The sequence below is a fragment of the Procambarus clarkii genome, chromosome 6 (genome assembly GCF_040958095.1).
Source record: "Procambarus clarkii isolate CNS0578487 chromosome 6, FALCON_Pclarkii_2.0, whole genome shotgun sequence".
Classification (NCBI taxonomy): Eukaryota; Metazoa; Arthropoda; class Malacostraca; order Decapoda; family Cambaridae; genus Procambarus; species Procambarus clarkii.
Window position 1 is genome coordinate 5,431,138 of NC_091155.1, and position 14,316 is coordinate 5,445,453.

The 14,316-nt window shown below is 46.6% G+C and overlaps 1 protein-coding gene across 1 annotated transcript in view; it reads left to right on the plus strand.

Moving 5' to 3' along the window:
* The window catches only part of LOC138354734 (dentin sialophosphoprotein-like), a 36,814-nt gene that overhangs the window by 15,125 nt on the left and 7,373 nt on the right, over window positions 1–14,316 (plus strand). The window contains exon 2 of the mRNA XM_069309213.1: window positions 1–2,413. This exon is cut by the window's left edge and continues 508 nt beyond it. Within this exon, the coding sequence (XP_069165314.1) occupies window positions 1–2,413 (2,413 nt within the window). The remainder of the gene's footprint in view (window positions 2,414–14,316) is intronic.

The window sequence follows — 14,316 nt, forward strand, 5'->3', positions numbered from 1 at the left end:
GGTAATGACAACAGTAGCAGTAGAGACAACAATAGTGGAAATGACAACAGTAGCAGTAAAAACAACAATAGTGATAATGACAACAGTAGCAGTAGAGACAACAATAGTGGAAATGACAACAGTAGCAGTAAAGACAACAATAGTGATAATGACAACAGTAGCAGTAAAGACAACAGTAATGGTAATGACAACAGTAGCAGTAGAGACAACAATAGTGGAAATGACAACAGTAGCAGTAAAGACAACAATAGTGATAATGACAACAGTAGCAGTAAAGACAACAGTAATGGTAATGACAACAGTAGCAGTAATGACAACAGAAGCAGTAAAGACAGCAATAGTAGTAATGACAACAGTAGCAGTAATGACAACAGAAACAGTAAAGACAACAATAGTGGTAATGACAACAGTAGCAGTAGAGACAACAATAGTGGAAATGACAACAGTAGCAGTAAAGACAACAATAGTGATAATGACAACAGTAGCAGTAAAGACAACAATAGTGATAATGACAACAGTAGCAGTAAAGACAACAATAGTGATAATGACAACAGTAGCAGTAAAGACAACAGTAGTGGTAATGACAACAGAAGTGGTAATGACAACAGAAGCAGTAAAGACAACAGAAGCAGTAAAGACAGCAATAGTAGTAATGACAACAGTAGCAGTAAAGACAACAGAAACAGTAAAGACAACAATAGTGGTAATGACAACAGTAGTGGTAATGACAACAGTAGCAGTAAAGACAACAATAGTGATAATGACAACAGTAGCAGTAAAGACAACAGTAGTGGTAATGACAACAGAAGCAGTAAAGACAACAGAAGCAGTAAAGACAACAATAGTGGTAATGACAACAGTAGCAGTAGAGACAACAATAGTGGAAATGACAACAGTAGCAGTAAAAACAACAATAGTGATAATGACAACAGTAGCAGTAGAGACAACAATAGTGGAAATGACAACAGTAGCAGTAAAGACAACAATAGTGATAATGACAACAGTAGCAGTAAAGACAACAGTAATGGTAATGACAACAGTAGCAGTAGAGACAACAATAGTGGAAATGACAACAGTAGCAGTAAAGACAACAATAGTGATAATGACAACAGTAGCAGTAAAGACAACAGTAATGGTAATGACAACAGTAGCAGTAATGACAACAGAAGCAGTAAAGACAGCAATAGTAGTAATGACAACAGTAGCAGTAATGACAACAGAAACAGTAAAGACAACAATAGTGGTAATGACAACAGTAGCAGTAGAGACAACAATAGTGGAAATGACAACAGTAGCAGTAAAGACAACAATAGTGATAATGACAACAGTAGCAGTAAGGACAACAGTAATGGTAATGACAACAGTAGCAGTAAAGACAACAGAAGCAGTAAAGACAACAATAGTGGTAATGACAACAGTAGAAGTAAAGACAACAGTAGTGGTAATGACAACAGTAGCAGTAAAGACAACAATAGTGGAAATGACAACAGAAGCAGTAAAGACAACAATAGTGGTAATGCCAACAGTAGCAGTAAAGACAACAGTAATGGTAATGACAACAGTAGCAGTAAAGACAACAGAAGCAGTAAAGACAACAATAGTGGTAATGCCAACAGTAGCAGTAAAGACAACAGTAGTAGTAATGACAACAGTAGCAGTAAAGACAACAGAAGCAGTAAAGACAGCAATAGTAGTAATGACAACAGTAGCAGTAAAGACAACAGTAATGGTAATGACAACAGTAGCAGTAAAGACAACAGAAGCAGTAAAGACAACAATAGTGGTAATGACAACAGTAGCAGTAAAGACAACAATAGTGGTAATGACAACAGAAGCAGTAAAGACAACAATAGTGGTAATGACAACAGTAGCAGTAAAGACAACAATAGTGGTAATGACAACAGAAGCAGTAAAGACAACAATAGTGGTAATGCCAACAGTAGCAGTAATGAAAACAATAGTGGAAATGACAACAGAAGCAGTAAAGACAACAATAGTGGTAATGACAACAGTAGCAGTAAAGACAACAATAGTGGTAATGACAACAGTAGCAGTAAAGACAACAATAGTGGTAATGACAACAGAAGCAGTAAAGACAACAATAGTGGTAATGCCAACAGTAGCAGTAATGAAAACAATAGTGGAAATGACAACAGAAGCAGTAAAGACAACAATAGTGGTGATGACAACAGTAGCAGTAAAGACAACAATAGTGGTAATGACAACAGTAGCAGTAAAGACAACAATAGTGGTAATGACAACAGTAGCAGTAAAGACAACAATAGTGGTAATGACAACAGTAGCAGTAAAGACAACAATAGTGGTAATGACAACAGAAGCAGTAAAGACAACAATAGTGGTAATGACAGCAGAAGCAGTAAAGACAACAGTAGCAGTAACGACAACAGTAGTGGTAATGACAACCCATGACCCACACACGACACCCTAGGCTGCACCACTCACCAGCCATGCCACCCTTGGCTGCGGCAGCCATGACCCCACAAGTGACACCATAGGTTGTGGCACCCACAACCCATGACACCCTAGGCTGCAGCACTCACCACACATGACACCCTAGGCTGCAGCACTCATCACACATGACACCCTCGGCTGCGGCACTCACCAGACATGACACCCTAGGCTGCAGCACTCATCACACATGACACCCTCGGCTGCGGCACTCACCAGACATGACACCCTAGGCTGCAGCACCCACAACTCATGACACCCTAGGATTCGGCACTCACCACCCATGACAACCTAGGTTGCGGCACTCACCACCCATGACACCCTATGCTGCGGCACCCACCTCCCATGATTCTCTAGGCTGCGGCACTCACCACCTATGACACCCTATGCTGCGGCACCCACCTCCCATGATTCTCTAGGCTGCGGCACTCACCACTTGTGACACCCTACACTGTAGCACCAACCATCCACGACACCCTAGGCTGCGGCACTCACCACCCATGACACCCTAGGCTGCGGCACTCACCACCTATGACACCCTATGCTGCGGCACCCACCTCCCATGATTCTCTAGGCTGCGGCACTCACCACTTGTGACACCCTACACTGTAGCACCAACCATCCACGACACCTTAGGCTACGGCACTCACCACATATGAAACCCCAGGCTGCGGCACTTACCACCCATGACACCCTAGGCTGCGGCACTCACCACATATGAAACCCCAGGCTGCGGCACTTACCACCCATGACACCCTAGGCTGCGGCACTCACCACTTTTGACACCCTAGGCTGCGGCACTCACACACATAACACCCTACGCTGCGGCACCCACCACCAATGACACCTTAGGCAGCAGCACTCACCACCCATGACTCTCTTGATTGCGGCACTCACCCCCAATGACACCCTAGGCTGTGGCACCCACCACTCATGACACCCTAGGCTGCGGTACTCACCACATATGACACCCTAGGCTGCGACACTCACCACTCATATCCTTCACACGACACCCTTGGCTGCAGTACTCACCACACACTACACCCTAGGATTCGGCTCTCTAACCGTGACACCCTAGGCTGTGGCACTCACCACCCATGACACCCTAGGCTGCGGCACTCACCACCCATGACACTCTAGGCTGCGGCAATCACCACCCATGAAACCCTTTGCTGCGGCACCCACCACCAATGACACCCTAGGCTGTGGCACCCACCACTGTGACGGTGTTCCCCCCCTTATATTTCTCCCACGCCTGCTGTAAGAGTCATGTCCACTTTACCCGAGTGTTCTCTACGTCGCAGGCATCAGTTTGGTATATGTGGGAGAGTGTAGTGTTCTCGAGGTGGCGAGAAATTTGTAAGAGAAGAGTATTTTGGCCTGTGGTATAAGCCCTTTAGGAAGCCAATATGGCGCTGGCTCCTCTGTTTTGCCGCCAAAACTGTGTGACGTCAGTGGCACCAGATTGGTCGCCGACAACGACGTGGCACAGGGAGCCAATGAAAACCTCCCATGGCGAATATGACGTCACGAAGGAAGGGGGGGTCAGGTCAGTGCGCGACTCTGGTGCCATCAGTCTAAGACAGCATGTCAAGGAGGTCGGACGTGCGCTGGGGGGTCCTGTCAGTTGGACAGTTTACCCCGTCTCTGGAGGATTTACGCATCAGCCGTGGTCTGCCAGCACCTGTGGGGTCTTCCTTCGTTCATGTGTTGGACCAGAGAAGGAATTGACAGAATATTGAGCAACAAGTGCTCCAGGAACAGGTGCTGTGCAAGAGTGGAGTCTAGGCAGCGACGTATGCGACGGCTGATAGCTTCACAATGATGACGTAGTGGCTGGGCCAATCCTCCGTGAGGGAATCAGTCTGACACGACACGTCAAGGTGAACGGATGTGTGAAGGTTGATCCTGTCAATCTGACAGTAATACGCCACTCCTGTGGATCTTACATGTCACCCGTAGTCTGCCAGTACGCCGGGAGGTCTTCCTTCATTCCATGTGTGGACCGAAGAGGGAATTGACGGAATATTGAGCATCAAGTGCTCCAGGGTCAGGTGCTGTGCAGGTGAAGTCTAGGCAGTATCGTCTGGGACGTCTGATAGCTTCACAGTGACGACGTAGCGGCTGGGCCAATCCACTGGGAAGCAGTGAAAGAAGACACTAATTGGGAATCCATACGACTGCAGTCGAGACGTAGGTTGGTAGCCATAGTTGGGAGGAGAAGTTGACGGCCGGGAGACCGACTCCAACCCTACAAGACGTGGAGGAGGAGCAGGGACCCGCGGAGGACAGAACACGGAGACGACACGTTTATTTTGGGACGTTGATTGAGTTCCTGGAGGACACGACAGGGTGTGTGTGGGGGCGTTCCCTACACGAGGCAGGAGCCTGGACCAGGAGCTACAACTCAACTCTCACAGGAGGATAGGTGGAAGTAGGTGATTCTAGTTTCCCTCCCAATTCCCCCTTTAGTCAGCTATATTATTTAGCCAGAGTATTTTGTATGTCGTGAGCAAGGCTCACCTATGTCACAGTAAGGCACCAGTGTGCAAAGTGGGGCTACATAGAGCACTCACTGTATTTATTATTATTATTATTGGTGTGTGCAGGCACCCGGAGTAATTGATGAATTTACTGTGTTGATAATGTCTTTTAATATGATCATTTAGTGAGAGAATATATATATATATATATATATATATATATATATATATATATATAAGTGTACCAGTATTTGGTGTTAGGCTATGTGCCCAGTAACTATATTATTACTATTATTGATGTCTATGATTTATCTATATATATATATGTCTATGCTTGTGTATTGAATAATCATTCATGTGTGCAGTGATCAATTGAATATTCGCCCACGAAAGGAATTACTGAGAACTCCAGTAATATATACTTGCATGCCTTATCATTAAATGAAGTGCAGAGTGTTATACCATGATAGTGAATTATTGGGTTCATTAATATAGAAATGTTTGATTGAGCTCAAGATCAGTGCAGCGAAGAAATTACGTTCTATTGCTATTGTCACAGATATTGTGTGTTTGAACATTTAGTGATCCTTGAGAATTTAAAGAAACGGGCATATTTCGCCAACAAATAAGTGCAGTGAGATATCATGCAGTGAGGGGGGAGTCGCCCAGCTGATTCTGACATTGACGTGAGGGGGAGCATTGCCAGCTTGGCGAGTTCATGATTATTTGTGAGAACGAGTGACTTTCGCATGAAATAGCTGTTTGCTTATAGATATAATTATGTGATGTCTTGAGTTTTAAGTAAAACACAAAATACCTTGGCGTTTGTATCATCCCCTCCATATTTCTTGTGGCTATATAATACGTGAAAGGAGATTGAGTGATAGAAATAAATACCTGCCTTATATCAGACCTATTGAGTGTGTTCTTGCCACTGTTATCACAATTCAACAAAACCACTGACGTGTTACTGGACACAAAAACACCAGTTGGCGACCTTGTGGTTAGTAGTAGAGCCTTGTGTCGGGGCGGGCACACAGTAGTTAAGAGAACAAGCTGTGTTCTCACTCATTCTCGATCAGAGGCCAGTTGGGATTGACTGGGATACTCTCCTGGCGTACAGTGGCGCCGCGAGGATAGAGTGAAGACCCGCAGGGCTACGGTGAGTGACCTTGTGTATACTGTTACTCGCCCCCTCTTACGGTGAACCCCGACACCACCCATGACACTCTAGGTTGCAGCACTCACCACACATGACAACCAAGATTTCGGGACTCAACACATGAAACCCTAGGCTGCGGCACTCACCACACATGACACCCTAGGCTGTGGCACTCACCATCAATGCCACCCTAGGCTGCTGCACTCACCACCCATGCCACCCTAGGCTGCGGCACCCATGACCCCACACATGAATCCCTAGGCTGTGGCACCCACAACCCATGACACCCTAGGCTGCAGCACTCACCACATATGACACCCTAGGCTACAACACTGACCACTCATGACACCCTAGGCTGCGGCACTCACCACCCATGACACCCTAGGCTGCAGCTCCCACCACACATGACTCCCTAGGCTGCGGCACTCACCACCCATGACACCCTAGGCTGGGGCACTCACCACCCATGACACCCTAGGCTGGGGCACTCACCACCCATGACACCCTAGGCTGCCACACTCACCACACTTGATACTCTAGGCTGCAGCACCCACTACCCATGACACCCTAGGCTGCGGCACTCACCACCCATGACACCCTAGGCTGCGGCACTCACCACCCATGACACCCTTGGCTGCAGCACTCACCACACATGACACCCTAGGCTGTGGCACTCACCACCCATGACACCCTAGGCTGCGGCACTCACCACCCATGACACCCTAGGCTGCGGCACTCACCACCCATGACACCCTTGGCTGCAGCACTCACCACACATGACACCCTAGGCTGTGGCACTCACCACCCATGACACCCTAGGCTGCGGCACTCACCACACATGACACCCTAGGCTGCAGCACCCCCCCACCCATGACACCCTATTCTGCGGCACTCACCACTTATGACTCCATAGGCTGTGGCACCCACCACCCATGTCACCCTAGGCTGCGGCACTCACCACCCATGACACTCTAGGCTGTGGGAAATTTTACCCACCATATCTAATATTCATCTAAGAAATGTATAATTTCTATATTATATCTGTATCATATCTATATCATATCAAAATCATATCCGAATCATAATAGATTCATTATACAGCTTGATCCTAGATGACAATGTCACTATGATCACGTACGCTATAGGGCCCTATTGATGCCTACGTGACTTTGTGCATGATCTCTCAAGGATCCAGAAGCTTCTAGAAGGAGTTGTTAATTAAAAAACTATTGGAACATTGATTCAATATCTGGTAGGGATAAAATCGAATCCTTAATAAGAATCAGTGGTACTATCAAGTACTACTTATAATCTTTGTATCCTATATCTAATTATATTATAATCACATCTTATCTCAATCATAAGTCTAGACTGTAAAAATAATCAATCAATATTCATAGAAGGCTACCGTGCTTAGGGAGCATTGGCGACGGCTGGGAGAGATGCGCCCAGGACACACCCTGCGGCACTACCCATTTGTGGACAAAACAGAGAACAGTGACGGATCCATAGCGAACATTATTTGGCTTGGGACACCTTATCTAGTTATCTTTATCACCAGTGAATACTCTCTAGAACTGGGGGAGTACCTGGACAATATATCTACAAAGGAATATCCCTAGAACATTTATATCTATAAGTGTAGGTCGGAGCACACAGTGACTCCACCTTCACCATCAACTATCATTCTTCTGGCAACGCAGTTAAAGTAAATTAAAGTAGCAACGCTACTAGCACATCATACAGCAACGCTGTGAAATAAAATATCGTGCCTATACTCGCAACAAGAGAGTTAATCAGTCTGGCAAACTTGTCAGACAGGCACCCGGCTTCAGATAAGTATATTGAAGGTTATTACAGTAGCGTATTAATTGGCCAATTGTATGCTTGTATAACTTTAATATTCTATAAATCTGTCTGTCGGTAATAAGCGAGGCAACGCCTCATATCGCAGTAAGTTTTTTACAATTGTAGTGTAGCTGTGAATCTTTATCCAAGCACTAGACCTCATGAGTGTCCATTATGTCAGAAAAGATTCAACTGCAATAAGTAAATAAAACATCATAAGTGTCCGTGGTGTTGGAAGAGATTCAGTCAAGCTGACTGTACCTAATCATAAATTGAATATAAATACATTGCATATATACTTGAATATATAAATTAAGTTAACAATTGCTTGCTTAGTTATTTTTTAAGTTATCATATAAGTACATTTAATTGAATATAATTTTGTACTTGGTAACAGTACTTTTAAAGTCATTTATTATACTTTTACAGTTTAATTTGTTGTTTATAGTATAATTATATATTGGCTGTTAATAGTTATGGTGCTAGGCTAGACTATGTACATGTTTAAATCCCTAATTTAAACAGAGCCAGTGTTCAGTCATATAACTGAATTTATTATATCTTATCCTTGTATAAAATACAAGCTGATGTGAGATCTCTGTCTACAGGTGGACTGGAACTTCTGTCAACTAATTCATTCACCCCACCTGTCCCTTACAGCCCACAATCTGTCATTAGGAAAAGAGGAGCTAGGATTTACAACCCTAGCTAGAGATTTTAGTTGAATTAATTTGAAGACAGGAATTTTCTTAATTTAGTTCAGTACAAGTCCCTGGTAGTCTCCTCTTATATCAATCCCAGCAGGTTTTTCCAACATAGGCTGTGGCACTCACCACACATGACACCCTAGGCCTTGGCTCTCACAACAAATGACACCCCAGGCTGCGGCACTCACCACCAATGTGACCCTAGGCTGCTGCACTCACCATTCATGCCACCCTAGGCTGCGGCACCCATGACCCCACACATGACACCCTAGGCTGTGGCACCCACAACCCATGACACCCTAGGCTGCAGCACTCACCACACATGACTCCCTAGGCTGCGGAGTCATGTGGCACTATACCCATGACACCTATCTAAGCCTATGACACAGTAGGCTGCGGCACTCACCACACATGACACCCTAGGCTGCGGCACTCATCACCTATGACACCCTAGGCTGCAGCACTCACCACACATTACACCCTAGGCTGCAGTACCAACCACCCATGACACCCTAGGCTGCGGCACTCGCCACCCATGACAGCCTAGGCTGCAGAACTCACAACACATGTCACCCTTGGCTGCGGCACTCACCACCAATGACACCCTAGGCTGTAGCACTGATCACACATGACACCCTTGGCTGCAGCACCCACCACCCATGTGTTATGATCTCAGCCTACAGGAGAAACGAGTCTCCCTCCTTGAGAGTTATTCATCAAGCCTGACCTGATTAGAAGGTCTAGCAAATATTGAGGTGATAACCCATATGTAAAATAGTTGCTTGGATATGTATAACAGTTTGAGATTATGGGCAATGAAGAAGAAAGCAGATAAATGACTGGCGAGGAGATGTGGACATTTTGCTGGAGGCGTGAGGCTCGCTTCCGGAGGACCTTGACCTCACTTGAGTGCCAGACATCGCAGGGGAAAGCTGCGCTCCATTGAGCTCCCGTCAGAAGGGAACCCCTAGTGATATATCTCGAAGAGAAGAGAAGTGTGTAGACGTGCCAGCTGTGGAACTGAGCTGGGAACGTTGTGGTCTCAAGTCCTGGTCGAAGAAGAGAGTATCAAGCCGGCCAGGGACATTATTGTGGGCCGTGGAAGCGCCTGACCAGACGCCGTCAGAGGGAAAGCGCCCTCGACCAGTTAATCTGTGGTTTGTCTTTGGGGAAGAAGTTGCTGAGAACTTCGAAGCCAGCAGATGAAGTAGCTGATGAGACTCCAAGGTAGTGGAGCAGAGGACCTCGAGCTGTGAGAAGCAGTGAAGAGGAGTGTCACGTGCTTCTGTAGGGGTGGTGAAGCACCATAGTTGCTCGAGGAAACTTCATGGTGTAGCAGCCAAGAGAGCTGTGGAGGAACCTAGCAGAAGGGTGAAGCACCTTAGTTGCTCGAGAAAACTTCATGATAGCAGCCTGGAGGAGCTGCAGAGGATCCTGGTAGTGAAGCCCGGAAGAACCTGAAGATATCAGGGTAGTGAACTTCCAGAGGTGGAAGGGAAGTTCTGGTGGATTACTTGTAGGGAGTTGATAGTGTTTGGTTGTCATTAGTGTGCAAGACGCAGTGAGAGGCGAGTGGTTGTTTGCATTCTTATGTCAAGGAGTGATTTATTCTGAAGTTTAGAGTTGCAGTCGTAGGCTTGATTACCTACAGATGTATGTGTTCTAGGGCTGATAGAGTGATCGATTGATCATTGTTGTGAATCAATGAATATTTATACTGATATATGTTATTGCATTCATATGCTGATTTTCTTTGTACACATTTATAGATACATATATATATTCTCTTGCTGATGGTGCAACAGTGTATGTAGACTTGATCAACTTGAGGAGGTTGATAGTATCAGGTGGTGAACCAGGAGATAGGATACCACTTGATAAGCTGATGGTAGAGTTCTGGTTGTGTTGGAGAGCAACCTGATTGTAATAGTATAGAGTATAGGATTCATTATTATTATATGTGTGTATGTATTGTGCATGTGCTCTGTCCAGTAAATGTATTCTAATTTGCCGGTGTTTGCCCTTGTCCTAGTGAGGCTTCCCAGGAGGTAGTAAAGAAGGAGAGAGAGAGAGAAAGAACCAAGAACCGCTGCTGTGGACAGGGTAGGAGGTAATACTAGTAAGTCATTTGGGATTGAGGAGATCATATCTCATAAGGAGAGAGTGGGGAGTCACAGCGGCTCGAGGGGTGTGTGCACGTGACAACGAGGCTAAGTGTTGGAGCCGCATCCCCTAAACGTGTGACGTTGAGCCCCTCTCCAAGAGCCAGAAGTGCCAAGGGTGATCTCCTAGTGAGGTATAAGCACTCTACCGAGGTGTGGGTTGGGTTGTCCGTAGAGAAGGATCAACGACGACAACACCAACCAACCCACAGACTATAATACCATGACACCCTAGGCTGAAGCACTAACCACCCATGACACCCTAGGATGCGGCACTCACCACACATGACAACCTAGGCTGCGGCACTCACAACTCATGACACCCTAGACTGCGGCACTCACCACCCATGACACCCTAGGCTGCAGCACTCACCAAACATGACACCCTAGGCTGCGGCACCAACCACCCATGACACCCTAAGCTGCGGCACCCACCACCCATGACACCCTAGGCTGCGGCACTCACGACACATGACACCCTAGGCTTCGGCACTCACCACACATGACACCCTAGTCTGCAGCACTCACCAATAATGCCACCCTAGGCTGCGGCACTCACCACCCATGCCACCCTAGGCTGCGGCACCCATGACCCCACACATCTTGGGTCAGCTTTGATCGTGAGCAGACGTGTAGGGTCAGCGGTCGCGTTAACCGAGGGAACAATAGGGTTCAAGGGAGCGGGTGTACTGTGCAGTGAGAATCGGGACAGTGTAAATTGAACAGTGGCATTGTTATGCAACACATTGATCACATCTCGTGGTGAATTATCTTAGTGAATTTAGAGAAGATAGCTAGTGAAGATCGACTTCTTGAGGCAGCATCAGTCGCATCAGCCGGGACCCACGTGGAGACCTGAAGACCTCACAGGATTACCGACGACACACCGTGTATTCACCTAGAGTGCTTGTGGGGGGCTGGCTGGTAAGTGTCTCTCATAAGTCTCCAACAGTGTACAAGGTTTATATAATATCATATCATAGACACTATTGCATTCCATTCAATAATACAATCGTAATAATACAATCGTGGTAGTAGACAGGTAACAGGGACAGCAACTGTGAGCTCACTGGGAACCCAGATAAGCCGCTAATCCTCCCCCACCCGCCGTAATATGAAGACTACACCTCATCCATTTCTTAACCCCCCATCTCACTCTCCCAACACACTCCCCCACACCCCCCACCACCACTCCCACTCTCCCAAAACACCCCCCCCCCCCCCCACCACACCCACTCACACTAGGACTATTCTTGCTCTCTCTCTTGCTCTCTCTCTCTTGACAAGGGCAACATGGCAGGTGGACGCAACAGGGACACAGGGAACAGACAAATTGATCAAACAAGGGACATGTTAACCCAAGTTCTGGAGAGATTCAGGAAGGAGATGCAGGAAATGACGATTACAATTAACAACCTGCAAAGTGAGCTGACATCAGCAAGGGAGGAGATCAAATCCCTCACAGAAAAAAATAACAAGACCGAACATCAGATTATCATCCAAAGGAAAGGTGGGAATGTTACATTGGAAGGAAATGCCTCTGTACCTGAAACATTTGCAGACATACTGAAAAAGAGCTCAGAAGCAATGGACACAGTGAGGGAGGTAGCGATGCAAGCAGCCACCTCACAGGAAGCAGCGAGATGCACCACTCAGCTGCTGGAGAGAAAAAGATCAGTGGTAGTTGTAGGCATAAAAGAACAGAAGGATCCAACAGGCAAGAATGGAATAGCAAGGATAGAGAGGCAGTACAGGGGCTACTGAAGGGGTTACAGATGGAAGGGGCTGAATGAAACATTGAGAAGGTTTTCAGGTTGGGCTGGTAAAACAAGGACAGAAACCGACTTGTAAAGGTGGTGTTTACAAACGAAACCACAAAGGAGGATATTCTCGAAAGGAAGAGTCGACTGCAGCATGTGGAGGGATACAAGAAAGTATTCCTGCAGAGGGACAGGACGAAGGAGGAGAGAGCCAGGGCAGCAGAGGCAAGGAAGGAGAAGCAAACCAGGAAATCACAGCCCCCAAGACAACAGTCCTAGAGACAAGAGGCGAACCCAAAACCAGCATCCCAGCAACACCAGAGGGGAGGGCAACCCCACCACCCCCCTCTGCATAGAAACCCTCCCTTCCCCTCACCCTACCTGCCCCCACCCAACCCTCCCTCCCCCCCCACCCCATTCTTACCCTGTCATCCCTTCCCCATTCCCATCATGTCCCCCCTCCCACCTTTCCCCCCTCCCCCTTCATCCCATACCCTCCCTATCCCTCCTCACCCCGTATCCTCCATGTCCCCCCTATCTCCTTAACCCACACCCTACCTGTCCCCCCTTCCATGAAACCCCCACCCCTCACCCCAAACTCCACTGAAACCCTGCAAACCACCTCACAGATCATCTCACCTACTGAAAAGCTTCCCACACCAGCAGAATGCTCACAATGAAAGGGACAAGAAAATGAACTGAAGAAAGTGAGCTTCAAGGCAATGTACACTAACATAGATGGAATTACTAATAAAACAAGTGAACTCGGAGAATGGGCACTAGAAGAAAACCCAGACATAATAGCACTCACAGAAACAAAGCTAACAAACACCATAACAAATGCAGTGTTTCCACAGGGCTACTATGTAGTGAGGAAAGAGAGAGAAGGGAGAGGAGGAGGTGGTGTAGCTTTGCTACTAAGAGAAGGTTGGAGTTTCGAAGAGATGGTAATTCAGAACTGTGAAGGTTTCAGTGACTACATATCAGGCACCATAGCAACTGGAGGACAGAAAATTATAGTAGTAGTCATATATAACCCCCCACTGAATGTCAGAAGACCCAGACAGGAATATGATAGAAACAACTTGGCCACCATCAATATAATAGAGAGATCAGCTTCTGTGGCTAGCAGGAACGGATCCAGGCTACTAATCATGGGAGACTTCAACCATGGAAAGATAGATTGTGGGAACAGAGACCCACATGGAGGCCCAGACACATGGAGAGCTAAGCTGCTGGATGTGGCAACAAGAAACTTTCTAAGTCAACACGTCAAGGGACCGACAAGAACGAGAGGAGGGGATGAGTCAGCCTTGCTTGATCTGATATTTACCCTAAATGAGTTGGATATAAGGGAAGTTAAGTTGGAAGCCCCTTGGGAATGAGTGATCATAGTGTATTGAGCTTTGAGTACCTGGTTGAGCTAGGAATTATCACCCCCAAAAAAGAACTGGGAAGCAAAGGGCTGGCGTACCGAAAGGGAAACTATGAGGAGATGAATAAATTCCTATGGGATATACATTGGGACACAGAACTCGGAACCAAGTCCGTACAAGACATGATGGACTATGTCACCCAAAAATGTCAGGAGGCTGTAAGCAGGTTTGTCCCAGCCCAACAGGAAAAAACAGAGAAGCACAGGAAGAATCCGTGGTTTAATAGGGAATGTATGAAAGCAAAGGAGCAGAACAAAAGGGCATGGAGGAACTTCCGTAATAACAGAAC